General features: G+C 30.0%; 2 protein-coding genes and 1 pseudogene across 5 annotated transcripts; 2 read left to right on the top strand and 1 right to left on the bottom strand.

Annotated features, from left to right (window-relative positions):
* The first annotated feature begins 647 nt into the window (after positions 1-647).
* LOC111301623 (putative F-box/LRR-repeat protein At5g15620) lies at positions 648-2,116 on the top strand. Its single transcript, XM_089744195.1, has 6 exons — positions 648-781; positions 947-1,092; positions 1,213-1,337; positions 1,639-1,782; positions 1,881-1,951; positions 2,059-2,116. Exons 1-6 carry the CDS (start codon positions 648-650, stop codon positions 2,114-2,116), a joined length of 678 nt encoding a protein of 225 aa, XP_089600321.1.
* Positions 2,117-3,234: 1,118 nt separating this feature from the next.
* On the bottom strand, positions 3,235-3,959 carry LOC149514539 (protein IWS1 homolog 1 pseudogene; annotated as a pseudogene).
* Positions 3,960-6,320: 2,361 nt separating this feature from the next.
* On the top strand, positions 6,321-11,741 carry LOC111301624 (glucose-6-phosphate/phosphate translocator 1, chloroplastic-like). 4 transcript variants are annotated; one of them, XR_016328068.1, is made up of 6 exons: positions 6,321-6,964; positions 7,419-7,644; positions 7,991-8,213; positions 8,933-9,146; positions 10,232-10,304; positions 11,659-11,741. XR_016328068.1 is itself a non-coding variant. In XM_022897432.2 (5 exons), the coding sequence occupies exons 1-5, from the start codon at positions 6,470-6,472 to the stop codon at positions 10,241-10,243; spliced, it is 1,170 nt and encodes a 389-aa protein (XP_022753167.2). In that variant the 5' UTR covers positions 6,322-6,469; the 3' UTR covers positions 10,244-10,759. The 4 variants fall into 4 exon arrangements, 1 of the variants encoding a protein (XP_022753167.2); XR_016328066.1 differs by lacking the exon at positions 11,659-11,741 and adding an exon at positions 10,491-10,759 and having other exon boundaries at positions 6,322-6,964; positions 10,232-10,446; XR_016328067.1 differs by lacking the exon at positions 11,659-11,741 and adding an exon at positions 10,495-10,759 and having other exon boundaries at positions 6,322-6,964; positions 10,232-10,449.
* Positions 11,742-18,402: the final 6,661 nt, after the last annotated feature.

Raw genomic sequence — 18,402 nt, 5'->3', positions numbered from 1 at the left:
TAAGTAAAAATAAAATCGAATTTAGATCGAATTTTGAAAATACATAATATTATATATTATTTAAAAAAATTAAATAAAAAATGATCCGATCTTAATATATATTACCCCTAACTTTTATATATAATTCTCTTGTCATATTTTAATATATTTATTCCCTAATAATTTAGATTTTTGCAAAAAAACAAATTTTAATATAAAAAATTGCTGGGAGAGTCCAATGATCGGCTCTACACGAGTTGTACCTCCCTTATATTCACTAGATTGGATAAAATTGAACTTGCTATTAATCAACCTCTTCCTTTAATAAAACCTAATGTGAAAATAATAGCTTTTATCTTATTTACCATAATACTTTTGTTATTTTGATAATAATATCAATAAAAAAATTAACTTGACCATGAAAAAATCAACCAGGATTATTGGTATACAGTAAAATAAAACATGGTTTCTCTTGACTATAGAAAATCATATCTAGCCGCTAACTCTGATCTAAAATAACGAAAACAGGTTTTACCAAGCTTTTGAAAACTGATTTTTTTATTTCATAATTGAGACTATTAAAATTTTAATTTTAATTACTGAAACTAAAAGTTCAGTATTTTATCAAGATCAAGTAGCTGTTGGCTTTGAATACATATTTTTTACTGATGGCAAAGCGAGCTAGAGCTAGCGAAGAAGTAGACAGGATCAGTGGTTTACCTGACGAACTTCTTTGTCACGTAATCTCGTTCCTTCCGTTGAAAGAAGCAATTCGTACATGTATTCTTTCAACAAAGGTGGAGTAATATTATTACTTTTATATCTGATCTTAACTTTGAAGATTGTTTTAAAAGGCGAAAATCAGGTAGTTTTAGTTTCATGAATTTTGTGGATCGAGTTCTGTTTTATCATACTGGAGTTGTGGATAAATTTCGTCTGAAGTGTGGAGAATTTGTTGATCTTATAGGGTTGATGGGTCGATAAGATATACATTACAGAACACTGTTAGGGAGCTTGATTTATGCCTTAACTGTAAAGAGATTAACATGCTGCCTATTCGGGTATTTACTTGCAAGACATTGGTGGTATTAAGATTGGATATATACAGCAAGTGTAATTTTGTCCTGAAAATGCCCGTTAAGATCGGTTTTCCTAGTTTCAAGATTCTTCATCTTTCCAGTATTTGAATACCGGATGATCATTCAAGTCAAAGACTGTTTTCTAGCTGCTCAGTGCTTGAGGAGTTGGTTGTAGATAGATGCAACTTGAAAAAACAATGCAAATTTCATGTTTCTAACCCTACACTGAAGAGACTGACCATAGCCTATACAGGGGGATTTCATGAAGATTATGAGATTGTGATTGATGCCCCTAGCCTTATTTGATTCAAATGCTGTTACCTATCAAAACGCTTCTCCCTCAAAAATCTCAACTCTCTTGTCGAAGCATGTATCGATTTTGGGAGAATCTTTTATTCTTATCAATCTTTTGTCTCTTATAATACGGCTGCAACTAATCTCTTTAAAGGCATTAGTAATGTTCAGTCACTTCATTTATCTGGCAATTTTACAAAGGTTAGTTTTGTTCAACCCCAAATTCATTGATTTTTCTAGTCTAAAAAGTGCACTAAAAAGTGACTATGATTGTCTTTTCCTGTAGGTTTTCCTAGAATGTAGTAGCATAATCCATGGGTTGCCTAAGTTGACTTATTTTAGTCTCAATGGCTACTTCTTTGTTGGGTGGGAAAGAGTGCTACCACATTTACTCGCATCTTTTCCTTGTCTAGAAGCTCTTGCTTTAGAGGTAGGATTCATGAAATGAAATATAATTTTATATAATTTGTATTAATGGCATATATTAATGTAAAGTGGCAAATGTTCATATATTTTTTTCTCGTTCAGGTCAATCTCCAGTATGCAAGCAACAGAAGCACAGTTACATTACTATCCAAGAGATTTCCTTCCTTTCTGTGGTCTTAACTCAAGACACTTAAAATTTTGTCATTCGAAGGTATAGAAAATGAGCTGGAAATGGTTGAGTATTTTCTGAAGAATGCTCAAGTTCTGGAGATTTTCACAGTACAGATCAGACGAAGAAGAAGTCACAAGCCATCAAGATGAAGGTCAAAGATCTCTAAGACATTGTTGAAATTATCAAAAGTCTCAGAGAAATGTAAAGTCTTAGTTGTATAACTATTTTTTGATATGTGATAATGATGGTTGCCAGATTTTCACAACCATATGTTATCAATGACTAGTTAATTCCACTTCAGCATTGATTTGAATATCAATTAGTTTTGCTTGAATATTACTACTTCTGATGTTCAATTTTTAAACCATTTGTGGCTAGCGCAACACCAAAAAAAAAATTCAGGCAGGAAATTTTTGTGCAATGCTTGAACGTGTTTGGTGATGAATTTAACATGCTGGTCTCACTAATGGCTAACCTTGTCTTTAATCTTAGGTGACACCAGAACCCATGCGTTTAACCTTAAGGCAGTTTATAAATTGAAAATATCACACCTGTTTTGCTTCAACTATGGATTCATGAAAAATTTGCTGCTCAAAATCACTGACATGCACTGTGAAGGCATAGAGTGAGAGAATTTCAAAGAAAAGGATCTTCAAATTTCTGTAAATCTTTTCCATCTGTGAGATTAATAGCTGCACTCTATGATCAGGATCAATCTTGTCGCCTATTATTTGCAGTTCCTCCTGGCCAATAGGTAGGAGACTCTTGGAATTTGTGTTTGCAAGAGATCCACTGTCATTGATATGACTAAATCAAAAGAAACTTGGCAAGTTGTAAATGCAAAAATAAGAACAAACCCAATGCTTTAATACAACCTTCAATTTGCATATCTAAAGCAGAATATATATGAAAAAAATACAACAGCAGCAACTAATGAAAATTTATGGCAACAGCAACCAGAATATCTTGGTTTAAGGTATTAAAACCAAAAACGAAAATATTGCAAATTAAAACTACTGCAAATTTCTAAAGGTCTAATAGAGCTTATTTTGACTTGTTTAACATGGGTCATCTTCAGACAGACATGAGAGGAATTGGTTTTGCGGCTTGCAGCTAGCGGCTTCTTTTTTAATGTTTTCAATTGCTTCAGCCTCTTCAGTATCCTTTGACGGTACTCCCCTTGTACTTGTAGCTTATCAGAAGCTTTGACTATGGCATTGTAGTTGGGTTGAGGACGGACAAGATAAACAGATGCGGCTGCTTCTGGCATTTTAGCACGTTGGCTTAAGTTAAGGATCGAGGTTGAGAACTCGACGTGTGTTCTTTGGTGACTCTAAAATCCAAAGCAAACTCCCTATATTCAATGGTTGCGTGCCTTGCGGGTTTTTTCACAAGCTGTTTCATGAAGGGAACGTCATGAACCTCGATGTTCCTCAGGACAGAAAACTTTGTTCTCTTGTTAAATATGATTAGGCCCCACTTTTCAACCAAATCCATAGCAAGTTTTTTGTTAGAAGCGATTTTCTCGTCTGATTTTGATAAGAACATAATAACCTTTCCAATGCCACTCTTCTTGAACAGTTCTCCACGATCTGGTTGCTCCAAATCAACTGGAAAATCAGTTAAAGATGTTCAAAATGGCAGCCCGGCTGTTGGCATTGGGTAAGCTTCCATCAGGGAGGGGTTGTAGCCAACTCCTCAAGAGGATCAAAACGCCATGATCCGAGAATTCTAGTTGAAGACTTTTCTTGAGTAAAACCTCGACAAGAAGAGGCAACTTCTGGAGTTTATTGATGGCAGGTTGGCATTTTTCAGTTGAGCTGTGCATCATCTTCCACAACAATCTCAAGCTCAGCCATTGCTTTCTCAACATACGAAGCAATTTCTTCACAACTTTTCTCACTCTTCTTCCGCCTTTTAACTGCGCAATAAATGGCCTTGATTTCTGGGTCGTGATCGACTACTCCATCAGAAACCTTTCCTCTATTCCTTTTCTTCTCTCCTTCCATGAACTAAATCAAGAATGCTCCGTCTCTCAACTTTGTTTTTGATATCACTTCTTTTTCGAGGCTTTAAAAGGGGTGTATTTATAGATTTTTGAATAAGCCCAATCCCAGTATAAATGCGACTGACATGAATCCCTGAACCAATGGGATTCGGTAGTTTCCAAAGCCAACTGTCAGGACTCAGGGTGTAAACTAACTCAAGAGACTGACTTTAAGAAGCATTACATCTTCGAATTCTCATCAAAAACTTGTGATTAACGCATCAAGTCTTGTCTACATGGAGCAGTTTGATTTGGTAGCAAAACACTAATTGCTGAACCTGCAGTCTCCTGTTGAGGCCCTGGACCAATTATTTTCACCTCCTTTTATCATGCTGCTGCAGCAGATCTGCTGAGAAAAGCCATGTCATGATTGTCTGACCTTCTCAATCGTTTTTCTGGATTAATCAGCCTGGAATGCTCTCAACAAAGAACCATGAATCAAACAAGGGAAGTGCCCCCTTGTTTTTTATCTCACATCAAAGCAATTAAATTTCTGTTACTCCAAGGGAAGAAATCTGAACTGCAAAATAATTAAGTATTTTTCTCATGCATGCTGAAGTTTTAGGGAATTTGCTGTTAGGTTTATTGCACCAAAGAGCCAGCAGCTCAAGATCACTGAACAACTGTTGAATTGATGTACCAAGAATTTGAAGAAATGCCAAGTTAATTATAGTTGTCCAAATTTCTCAATCTTTCTTTTAGATTCACGGGTCTGTTACTATTAATATTCTAGCTTAATTCTGATATATACAAGTAGTGTTTCCTTGATCAAATCTTCTCAAATGTATTTACAGGCCAACTCTTACTTGATCCACTTGACTGTTCAGCTTTTGTCAATGAACAGTACTAGAAGCATAAATGTTAGCCAAAGATGCAAATACAGTTAAATTCCTTTCCAACACACAGGAAAACCCGAAATCATTCTTTTTTTATTTACTCAAAATTATCATCATTTTCCTGTTCTTTCAAACATTTAATCAGCTTTTGTTTTGCAGAATCATCTGGCAACAAATATAGAGCAGTACCTTAGTAAATGAATTTGTGTATAATAAAATCCAAAACCCTAAAAAAAAGAAATTTAAAAAAATTACTGCTATGCTTCTCTTATATTCCTAGTCTAAAATTGCCATGTCTTGTCATCACCCCATTCCCAACCCCAACAACTTGAGAACATATCATTTTATATTTGGCCAAAATATAATCACAACAAAACAATAAACCTACACTTCACCACACTCAAACCAAACCTCCCCACAAAATCCAACTTTCTTCTCGATATCCCTTTTTTCATAAGGGGAAGTGGTCTGTCAATCTAAAATAATCTAAAATATAATACAATAATATAATATATAATAATATAAAAAAATATGTACAAAAATAATTTAAAATTTTAACAACATTATATATTATATATTTTTTATTAACAAAAATTATAATACATAATTTTTATATAAAATATAATAAAAATATATAAATTATCAATACTTCATGCTTCATGAATACACCGTACATATAATCCAATCACTTTAATATTAAAAGAGCTGTGGACACTTCACATGAAATAAAACCGAAGAGTTGGCTTGACATTCAACCTAAAAAAAAATGGGCTTTGGACTGAGATTTGAGAGCTTACGAAACAATCTCGTTTTTTCTCTTCATCCTTTTCACCGCCTTGTTGTCACATCGAGCAAAGAGCTCAAAACTTTCCAAAAATAGAAAAACGCAAAAAAAAAATCTTTTGTATTTTCTCTTGGAGGTAAAAGAAAATTGAAAAAATTGATAATTTATTTAAAGATATAGTGAATGATTTATTTTGGATCAATTTTTTTATTTGTTTGATATCAAATTTAGATATTAAATATATAATTTAATTTTGAATTGAGATATGAAAAAAAATTAAAAAATTAAAAAATATATTTTTATTAATTTTTATATATTTTAAATTTTTAAAAAATAAAAATAATTATTTATATATAAATTTATTTAAATATATAAAAAATTTATTAAAATAATATATAAAAAATTAAATTTTAAAAATTAATAAATCAAATAAAATTTGATTATGATCGATTTTAAAAAAATTAATTCGTATTTAAATTTAATTTAAAAAATTTATAATACTATATATTATCTAAAAATATTAAATTAATTTCGACACTATCCAAACTCTTATCACTTTTATTTTTTCTTTGATATTTTTTATATTTTATTTGATCATTAATTAAATCAGCTTTTTAAATTAAAAAACAAAAGGAAAAATCGGTATTTTCGTAATTACGGATAGCCTTTTTTCAAAGTTTTGATTTTTATTTGTCTTGTCTTGATCCTCGTTCGAGTTTTAAAAAAATACGCAAGTTGAGTTTTCATTAGAATCCCCAAAGTTTTGGATTTTTCTTTATAAAAACGGATCTTTCTTGACCCTTGATTCAAAATATACCCATTCTGAGTTTTAATTAAAAAGTTTGAAAAAAAATGAATTTTAGCATTAAGCAATCGGCTTTAGCTACATGCATTGATGTCTCAAAATCGGTTGTTCACAAAAGAGCACCTTCGACAATTTGTAGATCTTCCTTTTCACCATCTTTGAACCTTCAGAACAACCCCAAAAGAACCAATCTTTCAGTGTCAAAGCCATTGCATATCACATCTATTGAGAGTTTTGGTAAGGTGAAAAAACCAGTGATCCAATGCAAGGCTTATGAAGCCGACAAGTTTATAGAGGCAGCTGGGGAAGGGAAATCTGAAGCTGCAAAAAGGTTGAAAATTGGAGTTTATTTTGCAACTTGGTGGGCTTTGAATGTGGTTTTCAATATATATAACAAGAAGGTTTTGAATGCTTACCCTTACCCTTGGTTGACTTCAACTTTGTCCCTTGCGTGTGGTTCTTTGATGATGCTTATTTCATGGGCTACAAGAATTGCTGAGGCCCCAAAAACAGATTTTGAGTTTTGGAAGACTTTGTTTCCGGTGAGTTTTTTTTTTTTTTCTCTTTTTGTGTTTGGTTGGTGAGAAAGTGAGGGAAAGTGAAAGAAAATGATAGAAAGTTGTGTTTATGGTTTTCATTTTTTTTAATGTTTTGATGCTGCTGAATTTTTTTGCAAGATCATGTGTTCTAATGTTGTCTGGACTATGGGAGGGAAAAGTTAGAAGTGCAGATGGTCATGTTTTAGTTTTAAGAAAATTACTGTTTGTCTGATTGGAGAGAAAATGAAGGAAATGAACTTATCTTACATTTTAAAGAAAACAAATTGATGGAAAAAAATAAAATAAGAATTTGATGTATGTCATTGTTTTTGCAAAACTAAGATCAAGATGTCAATTCAATAATTGTTCAGTCTTGGCTCCACAGCCTGAGACCATGGATTACAATCTTACTGAATTTCAGGTTTCTTCTTTTGTTTTTTCTTTTCTTTTTTCCTAGGTTGCTGTGGCACATACAATTGGACATGTAGCGGCAACTGTGAGTATGTCTAAGGTTGCAGTTTCATTCACCCACATCATCAAGAGTGGTGAGCCAGCTTTTAGTGTGCTGGTTTCAAGGTTCTTGCTTGGAGAGACCTTCCCTCCATCAGTTTATCTGTCCCTTGTTCCAATCATTGGTGGTTGTGCTCTTGCTGCTGTAACTGAACTCAACTTCAATATGACAGGTAAAAGCAATAATCTCTGATCTGGATGTTGATTTGTGGCTTTTATGATTTAATCTGTACTTCATAGTTTGAAGCTGAGCTCACTCTTTTTCTATAAAGTTCTTTTTTCTTTACCTCAGGTTTCTTAACAAACCAAAAAAGGTTCAATATATGGCCCTCATTTCCCCTTCATATGATTTTTCAAGTGTGTTGTAGTTATTTTGGTCTTGTTCTCAGCTGTTAATGTGGGTTCAGTATTGTGGATATTTATGTTGCTTGAGGAACCTAACTGTGGTTGAGATTGTAATTTCAATCAATTTGCTTTGAAACCGGAGTGCTAAATTTGGTTGTTCGCTGTGTATTTCAGGTTTTATGGGAGCTATGATATCAAACTTGGCATTTGTCTTCCGTAACATATTCTCAAAGAAGGGAATGAAGGGGAATTCTGTTAGTGGGATGAACTATTATGCTTGTCTATCAATGTTGTCTCTTGTAATTCTCACGCCTTTTGCAATTGCTGTAGAGGGACCACAGATGTGGGCAGCAGGATGGGAAAAGGCTTTATCTCAAATTGGACCAGAGTTCATCTGGTAATAACATGACAGTATTAAGTCTTAATTCCTTGTTCTGTTTCCTTCCACTTATTATTGTCTGAATTTATTTGTTTGACTCTGGTAGATACTTTGAATAAACTTATTGGAATTTGTCCCATCATCCATTTGACTGAAAGAAATTATTGAAAGTATTCAAATCTCTGAATTTCTCTTCATGATGTCAATTATGAGTCTTTAATCTGAACCAGAAATATATAATGGAATGCCATCTGAAAAGGATTTTATATATGAATATTGAATTCAATGTTCTTTTCAAGAGCTGATCCAATTGAAAGATATATTCATTCCATATGATTAAATTTTTTTCTGAAAATTATATAATATGCCCCAATACTTTCATATAGCCTGAACTGAACTGTTAATAATGACTTTGAGTTCCACTGAAGATTGAGATAGGCTCCTGTAACATGAACATTAGATGGTACCAGTGTCATCTTTTCGCCGGCTGGTTTTGGTACTCCTCATTTTTTACCTTTTATTTAGCTTTCTCTTTTTAATTTTATTGTTTTTCTTAGTGCCGCAATTTTTTAAAAGTTCATCTTGAAAATTGCAAACCACATTGTTTTCTTTTCTTCCATGACTTTTGAATCATTAGATTCTCTTTATGGACATAAATCTAATTGCAATGATATATGATAATTTTACTTCTTCCTGTTCACTAACAAAATTTTTGTGGATTTTATTGTATTTGATAGGTGGGTGGCTACCCAAAGTATTTTCTATCATCTCTACAACCAGGTCTCATACATGTCCCTTGATCAGATCTCACCCTTGACATTTAGCATTGGCAACACCATGAAACGAATATCTGTTATAGTTTCCTCCATCATCATCTTCCACACACCTGTCCAGCCTATCAATGCTCTTGGAGCTGCCATTGCTATCCTTGGAACCTTCTTGTATTCTCAGGTGAGTGATCGTGTAATTTATGAATGGTGCATTCTTGTTAATAATTTTGTAACAATCTATGTTCTCACTGCTATGCCTGTAGGACTGATATTGGTCACAAAATATCATTTGTCTGGACTGTTCAATGTGACTTGTATGTTTTCTTTTGGAGGACTCTTTTATAGTAATAAGGTCTATAGCGTATGATAAGAAGCACTGCATGTAAGATTTGACACTCTTCAGCCGCTTTAGCAAGTGACAAACTGACAATTTGTAAGGGAAGGAAAAAGGAACATGCACACACAAAGAGTGTTGAATTATTTACTAATTGTGTAGTCTTCTACATTGTTCGCTGTGGTCTAGGATATACTAACGGTAGGTCTATGGTATTGTTCTAACTCTTGAATATCTTTGGCGTTTGGTGTCGTTGATTGGTTTGTTGGACCATCTTTAGCACCTTCACTCCTACAAGATTTTGGTGGGAGATGTAACTTTTGAATCTGTTATAATTGAGTTCCTCCTTTCATGGAGAGATGAATGACTTGCCAATTTTGTGAGTGGTCAAGGGGCAGCTGTAGTTAGTGGAGAATTATAATCCATAGATGTTGACACTTGGGCTGGCCAGTACTAGCTGCCAAAATGACAGTTGACAACCCCGGTGATAGGTGGTTCAATGTACCTGTTGAACAATCTGGACCACTGTCTGCCTAACCTAACCGTAGGCATATTACAAGATCGTGCATGGTTTATCCCTTCTACATTGTTAAGTTGTACATCAGTTGAGTTGGTAAGGTTTGAATATTTTGCTTATAAGGCTTAAATTTGAATCCCACTCTCGGTAGTCTTTTTTGGTGAGCAATCTGTAATTCAATGTAAACCCTTTCTGAAGCCTGTGATCTGTTCTGATCTTCGACTGGAGAAGCCTCCTCTCACTCTAAACTTTTATTTTAAATAAATGCTTTTAACAGATTCCATATCACTAATAATTTGAGAATATGCTTGGTTTCTCCCCCTAATCACAAAGGTCTTAATTTCTTAATTAGAGTATCTTGTATTGAGAATGATTGATTTCCAATACCCCTAATCACGTGTGCTCTCTTTTGCAGGCAAAAGCATGAGCAAACTAGGGATTCAAGAATTTTGATTCATCATATAACATAGACGATGAAAGCAAAAACGGTATGCAGAACATAGCCTAGATGAGTTTATAGTTTACTGTCTTTTGGGATCTATCGCCGGATTTTAGTAAGATAAACCGGCAGCTTAATTTAGATATTTATAACAATGATGATGATTATAAAAAAGTCATACAGTGGATTAGGCAGTTTTTTTTTTTTTAATATTTTAATGCTGCTAAGAGGTTAGGCAGTTTTTTTTTTTTTTAATATTTTAATACTGCTGAGAGGTAAAGTGTTTGAATAAACAAGGATTAATGTTGGGAGCCTTGTCTATGGCAGCAGACATGAAGAAGAAGAACGAAAACAATGTTATATGAATAGTGAGAGTAGGGTCGGTACATATGCTTAGCTTATGGTGTACATTGAAAATTTGTGGTCTGGAAAGGCATTTGGAAAAAATGCTAGTAGCAAGTTGATTTTAAACCTTCATTAACATGTGAGCTTGTCCCTTCATTACCATCTGACCACATGCCTCTTCTTGAATTGAAAGGATAATTTCTCTTGCTTTGTTTCATCTTTGGCCTTCCAAACATTTTCGAGTTTTCTTGCAAAAAATTAAGACAATTTGTTGTAAAATATAAAAATTATCGTCGCAATTAATATCTACGTATTAAATATAAAATATATTTTTGATTTTATCAAACTCATTCGGTTTTTGTTAAAATTTTAAATTAAGTCACTTCTATTTTTTTTATTTTTTTATATTACATTATGTCAATAAAATTATGGTATGTACAATCTTTCCTCTAGATAAAAAAATTGGGATATCTTGTTTTATCTTGTATCTCATGCAAGGAAACTAAAATTTGAATGTAGCTGCTGTTAAGAAAATTGGGTTTGATTTCTACAAAATCAAAGTGTATATACTGCATTCCACGCCCAAAGCATAAAATCTGACATAGCTCTATTGCCACTAGTTCTTTGTCATCTAAATTCTTGTCTTCTGTGTCACTCATGTTGTGATTGGATACTATCTCGCACGGCTTATTTAGTAACGATGTCTTTATCAATAAATCTTTCATAATCATCTTCCCCTCTTAATTGTGATAAAAATTCATTTTTTCTGCTTTTGTTGTCAGCTTTTTTTTATTTGCTTTCTTGAAAGAGTTTCATCATACTTTTTTTTACTATAACTATTAATAATATAATTAAAAAAAGAGAGAAAATTAGTTGCACATGCTTATGTAATTTTATAATTTTTATTAAGAAATTAACAATAATATTTTCAAAAGAATTAAAAAAACATAACATAAGCATTATTGTTAGAGCAATGTGTTCTTTGAAATATATTTTTCCTCCTTTTACAACTTTATCACAAAGTTTACATAAAACATTTCTTCTTGTATTTGGTACAGGTATTCCAAAATACCAACCTATATCATCACTTGGCGTGCCTTCTACTCCTTTACTCGAAAACTCTTCACGTGGTGGCATACTTACTATTTTGTATAAAAACAAAATAAACTTATATTTAGAAATATTAATATTATTTATTACATCATTAAAAATTAATTCTACATTAAATTTTTTAATTTTTAGTTTTTAATTTTAAGAATATTATTAAATAACTTAATCTTTTTGATACACTAATTGATATTAATTTTTTTATCACAAATAACTTCAAATAATTATATAATAAAAACAATCTTCAATAATTACACAAAAATAATAAGAATTAATCTAATATTAAAAGAATTGACAACAATATAAATATTAAAACAACAAAAAAACTTATTAAATTTCATATACAAAATTATAAATTAATATCTAACACAATCAAAATATAATATTTAATTTTAATTAATTTTCATCTAACTTATATAAAAAATTTATCAATAATTTTCATCTACAATCTCTATGTATATCATATTAAATTATTAATCTCTTAATTTTTTTTAATTATAAATCTTAAATCCCTCTAATTAGATTTTATCTAAAAAAATTTCAAAAATTAAAAGTTTTCAAACTTATATTTTAATAAAATTTTCAAACCTATATTTTTTATTTTTTGGTTTTTAATCTTAATAAGAGTAATAGATCATAAAATACTAAATTTATTAAGTAACTTAATTTTTTTGATACACTAATTGATATAAATTTTTTTTATCACAAACAACTTTTAATAATTATATAATAAACACAATCTTCAATAATTACGCAAAAATAACAAGAATTAATCTAATATCAAAAGAATTGACAATAATATAAATATCAAAACAACAAAAAATATATATTAAAATTCAGATACAAAATTATAAATTAATATATAACACAATCAAAATATAATATTTAATTTTAATTATTTTTCATCTAACTTATAAAAAAAATTTATCAAAATTTTTCATTTAAAATCTCTATATATTATATTAAATTATTAATCTTTTTTTTAATTATAAATTTTTAAAACCACTAATTAAATTTTATCTAAAAAATTTTCAAAAATTAATTACAAAATTAAATAAAAAAATTCAATCATACCCTCCAAACACCTCATCACACCTAATCCCTCCCCATCCCCATCCAATCCCTCTCCACCTTCCCCCCAACATCCCACCACACCCAATCCCTCCCCACCCCATCCAATCTCTCCCCACATGCCTAATATCCCAAATTCGTTTAATTCTTTCTAGCAAACGTCAGACCCTTCTAGAAACACTAATACTCTCTTTTGTTCATCTTTTTCTCCGTGCTACCTTCTTTGGCTTTCCAGAATTTTTTTCTTATCTCTTTTTTTTTTCATCTCTCATTTTCTCTCTCATCCCTTTATCACTATCACTTGCTGACTTGCCTAGTATCTACGGATACCTCGTTCGTCTTTCAAACTTTCACAACAGATCATTTTACAGAAATTTTACAGAAAAAAATAATTTAACTTTCTTTTCTTACCTTATTTGATCTTGAATGTTGATTGAAAATTTGAGGCTGATTTGAATTGTCAAAAATGCCGATTGAATGGTTGAAAGTTGAAATAATTGATCTGTTTTCTAGCTCATTTTTAAAATTTATTTTAATGATAAAGATATGAGATTGTGAGTTTTATTTTTTGCTTTGACTTTTACTTTTACAGGTTTATTGTTTTATTCTGCAGACTTAAAATTTTATTTTTTTCTAGAACTATTAGATCCGTGAGTAGAAAAACGGAATAGCGGCAATAACGATTCGTTATTGCCGCTATTGCTTGTTACGCCATTATTTTACAATCGTTACTCTCCATTTTTGCTGTGAATGAATTTCTCAACCGTTTTTATCTAATAACGGTGGCAAAGGGTGACGTTACTGTAATTTTACGGTCATTATTTCGCTATTAAACCGTTATTTGAATCCCTACTTGTGAGCACCGGTTGGTTAAGATCTTCCATCTTAAGGTATATATCTGTCCCTTAACCATTAGGACGCTTGTAATGCTCTGAAAGTCGCTCAACAAAATAAAGTGGACTTTCCCTATCAACATAGTCTTTCAAAGTCCTAGCTAGTTCTTCTTGCAAATCATAAATATTTTTCCTCAAAATTACTACCAGAAACAAAAATTCTTACAAAATGCTTTTCCTTTTTATCATTTCAAATCTCAGATTCTTAAAAAGCTCGAATATCTTTGGAATCGAGTTCAAATAATTCACGAATAGCTTGATTTGTTTACTCCCCTACTCATCCCACCCAAGATATGATACGTTTTACAAACATCAAGTTTTTGGCCTTGTTTACTAATGAATGTTTTGCCTTCTTTTAAAAAAAAATATTTTGTCTATTTCTAATTTGTCTTACCTTTAAATTTACTTGATTGGAAAAAATTTTATACTTATAAGCTCATTTGAACCTATAATCTTCAAGTATTGGTTTTAATATCTATTTATCATATTAATTAATTTAAGGACCTATCAACGTAAATTTTATGTACTTCTAATTTAAAAAGAATAAGAAATATCCCTTACGTTGAATTTCCTCCCTAGTTCCATATTTGATACATTTTACAAGTTTAAATTAATAATATTAATATGATTAAAGGTTGGGATCCTTTTATAATTTTGGTAGTCATTAAAACTATATTGAGAAAAAGGCACTGCATATGTACAAGCAATATTGAATTGTTAATGTATGACCCTCGTATTCTATACAAAGGAAGGAAGTCTAACAAGGTAAAACAAGTCTTCTCTAGTCTATTTTTTGCACATCTTAGGAATTAATTATCTATCACGCCCTAAATCCGAATATTTAGGACATAATAATACCACATATTCATTAGACGAATCTCACAAGCATGTAAGGCAACAGATATTAAGCTAAATCAAAATTTTTAATAATATCTATAATAATACTTTACAGAATCTCAAGTCTATAAAATTATACCTTTTACAAGTTAATCGAATATAATAAAATTTTTACTAACAAATTTTTTAGAATTAATAATACAAAAGCTATACCAAGCTAAAGATAGATATTAATCTTGCTCATTCGAATTTGTCAAGATTAAACCTGCCAAGATATAAACATCAAAATTTGAAAAATAAGAAAAATTAAAAAAGTGAGTACAATGATTCAACAAATAACCGACATCCCCTTAATTGGATTAAGTATGTCACAAAACATTAACTAAATGATTTAAAAATATTTTGAGTAATCTTGTATTTACAAATATATTCTCAAAATTAGATTCTCATATCATAAAACAAAATCACATATCACAAATTATAAATTTTATTAGTCTTCCGTAACATATTACGACCACACTTAACTCCTATGGCATAGATTAGAATCAGAATTTTCCCTCTAGTGCAATGAGACAAAAGTATATAAAAAGCAATTAGATCATTAAACTAACAATCATAATTAATCATTTAGTGCAATGGGACAGAAGTATATCACCAATTATATTATGAACAAAATTAATTATTCTCAACCGGTGGCACGATTTGAAATCGATATTAATATCACAAAATACATATCGATATGGCCAATAATTAACCCCCATTGGTAAAGTCAGAACATAGTCATATTAGTAGACAAAAACCAAAATATATTTTCAGAGTACCTAACATATACAAATTCAATATTTATAAATTTTCTCAAAACATAATCTATACAAAGTAAATTTCATAATCATTTCAAAGCAAAATTTCATATTCAAACAAACGATAGATATATAAATATATTACTATGAAATCATATTCGAAAATCAAAACAAGAACAAACCATATTCCAAGCTCATAACAAAGAAATCATATATACATTTTGTATGCTTAACCCGATTTACAAAACAAATGGATAAAATAATATTTATTAAATATTTCAACTCTAAATAATTGAGGCTGATTTTTTAGAAATAAAAACCAAAGAAACATAAAGTCATTTATCTAATACGCTAAACCGAAACTTAATCAGCAAATCACTCAATTCTCTTAGTATCCTAATAATTTAAGAAATATTCAAAAATCAAAATTTAACTCAAAAACATAAATTTAACAAGACAAACCTTCCATGGATTATCCTAAGCAAATTGGGTTGTGTGACAATATTTTTGACAATTCGAAACTATTTGCAAGTATTTTTTTGTATATTAAAACAAATTTTCTTTTAATATAACAAAATACCTAAAATTATGTATATATATGAAATTAAGGATTAAAACATAAAAATCAATAGCAATATAAATTTTCACAAATATTTAATTTTTAAACATTTAATATTAATTATTTTTGTAAATTTGAATATAATTTTGATAGCCCTATAATACTAATAATATAGAATTAATCCAATAAAAATATATTAAAATAAGTAAAAATTTATTAAAAATAATATAACTAAAATTCAAGTAATTTGTAACTAAATATATCAAATATTGACTGAAAATAATTTTTAAAATAATTAAAAACATAATTTTTTTAGTTCTAAAATTTTTGTATTTCGTGATCATGTAGCTTACTTTAAGCCACAAAATCTCTAACATTTCACAATTTTTAGTGACAAAAGAAAGAAGTAATTTAAAGTATGAATGTAATACTAGAATTTAAATTTTCATTTCAGCTAAAATGATTTTCAAAAGCTTAAATTTCAAAGGTCAAAACTTTACAAATCATCATAAATAGCCCAGATTTTTCTGGATTCAGATTCATGAAGCCTATTTTGGGGCTTCGATTCTCTTAGTCTATAAATCATCTAAACAAAAAAAAAATTGTATCATTAAAAAGTCACATTTCATATTATCAAAAGTACCTAATGTTCAACCTAATTGGTCATCAGAATAGAAAGTTTCGAAGGCTCAAAGTTGGGTGTTTATAACTGTACAAAATCCAAAAAACAAAAAATTCAAACATTCAATTTTTCTAAATTACTTAATCAAATGAAGTACCACTCATAGCATTAGAAAGGTGTTGAAGAAACCTTTCCATTGGTACTCATAATTTCATCAAAAAGTTATCAGTCTAAAATTTTAAAATATTAAAAACTCTAACCTAATATTTAGGTTTTTCTCACAAAGATTAAAATTAAAGAGTTTAAAAAGTAAGTTTTACCTCCAAATCTTCAATTATATGATTAAATTCTCAATCTTAACCATTCTCTTCTTAGAGTTTTTTTTTTTTTTAGTTTTCGTATTCCTTTTCCTTTCAAAAAAAATTGTCGAAGGAAAACTGGCAAAGTTTTTCTTTTATTTTTTTTTTTTTAATATATGAGCTAAGTCAAATAACTAAGATATGAAATTGGGCTTGGTTATTACATTATCAACAATTTTCATAATCAAATAGAGATTGTTTGTATAAATATAATTGTTCAAACAGATGTAGATATAGATGCCAAAATATATGTCTATTTTTACAAACATAATTTTTCATATACAACTCTCGTATAAATATAATTGTCCAAACATATATCCATTCGTATTTATGTAAGTTTTAAAATATACATATGTAATTTTTTAGATACAACTTTTATTAAATAACATATATATGTGATTTATTATTTTGAAAATATTTCAAAGCGAACTTAAAATTAGTTGAATCCTCAAATTATAAAAATAAAATAGGAAACAAATTAATGACATGCAAGCTGAAGCTGATATGTATATTATGTTAATTTTCCTAAAATAAAATTCAAAGAATAATAACTTAATATGGTAATAATTATAAAGTCAATGAAATATTCAGTTTTCTGTTATTTCTATTTATTCTTTAATTAAATACTTAAAATAGTACACACAATGATACTTTTTTAAAATAAAAATAAATGAAGAGTTGATATTGTTTTTTTTTCTCAAAAGAGTCCGTATTTGATACGAAATAAGATGTATTATAATATAGAATTTCCAAGTATCATTAAAATTCATTATATATATATATATATATATATTTTACCCAAGTAAGATTTTGACTTCAGAAGAGTACGAAGGAGTTTTATAACTTTGTGCTTCCATGAAACTTAAGGCACAGGCCATGGCTGGTAACAAAGATCTGTTCATGGAGTTGAACCAATGTTTTCTCCTTATCATCATATCGTTCTTGACATTTGAGTAAACGGCAAAAACTTCCATATTATCCAAAGCATTGGCTGGCGTGCAACAAGGAACATAGAGTTCAACGAGAGTTTCTTTGTTGATCCTGAAGAATCTGATTCAACGAAAGTGATGAAAAGAAGAGATTTCATTGATTTTGTCCAATAATGGATTGGAAACTACAGTTAACCCTGCATAGATAAGTTTGCTCTACCCTAAAACTCCCTTAACCTCCAATACCAACATTAGTAGACATGATGAAAAGAATATATACTGAAGTAAGAGGACAAAACAGTTAGAAAGAAAGAAAACTTTAAGGTCGGGAAAGACTAGAAAGCTTTTAGGTTAAAAAGTTTAGGTTGAGAGCAAAAAAATGAAAATGAAAATCTCAATAACCCTTTATACCCAGATTAAATGAACAGCCTAGATTGTACTAGGTGTCAAAATGTCGTTGGCAAGCATCTTTTCATCTTAACTGCCCAAAAAATCTCTCTCCTCGTTAAATGCAATCTCACCCACTTAAATTGATCAAATCGGGTACCGGATAAAATTTCAATTCAAACCAATTTGGTAAACCAACTGCCAAATCACTCTAGAGCATATACAAAAAATGAACCTT

The sequence above is a fragment of the Durio zibethinus genome, chromosome 15 (assembly GCF_047325235.1).
Source record: "Durio zibethinus cultivar Kanyao isolate XHJ-2024 chromosome 15, ASM4732523v1, whole genome shotgun sequence".
Lineage (NCBI taxonomy): Eukaryota > Viridiplantae > Streptophyta > Magnoliopsida > Malvales > Malvaceae > Durio > Durio zibethinus.
This window is presented reverse-complemented; position numbering and strand designations above follow the sequence as displayed.

Bases quoted from the DNA above. Each gene is read 5' to 3' on its own strand.
- LOC111301624 (XM_022897432.2), top strand. From the start codon at position 6,470: ATGAATTTTAGCATTAAGCAATCGGCTTTAGCTACATGCATTGATGTC. The intron at 7,645-7,990 runs GTAAAAGCAATA...TGTGTATTTCAG, and splicing joins ACTCAACTTCAATATGACAG to GTTTTATGGGAGCTATGATA. The intron at 8,214-8,932 runs GTAATAACATGA...TGTATTTGATAG, and splicing joins ATTGGACCAGAGTTCATCTG to GTGGGTGGCTACCCAAAGTA.
- LOC111301623 (XM_089744195.1), top strand. From the start codon at position 648: ATGGCAAAGCGAGCTAGAGCTAGCGAAGAAGTAGACAGGATCAGTGGT. The intron at 782-946 runs GTAATATTATTA...TTGATCTTATAG, and splicing joins ATTCTTTCAACAAAGGTGGA to GGTTGATGGGTCGATAAGAT. The intron at 1,093-1,212 runs GTAATTTTGTCC...CTAGCTGCTCAG, and splicing joins ATTGGATATATACAGCAAGT to TGCTTGAGGAGTTGGTTGTA.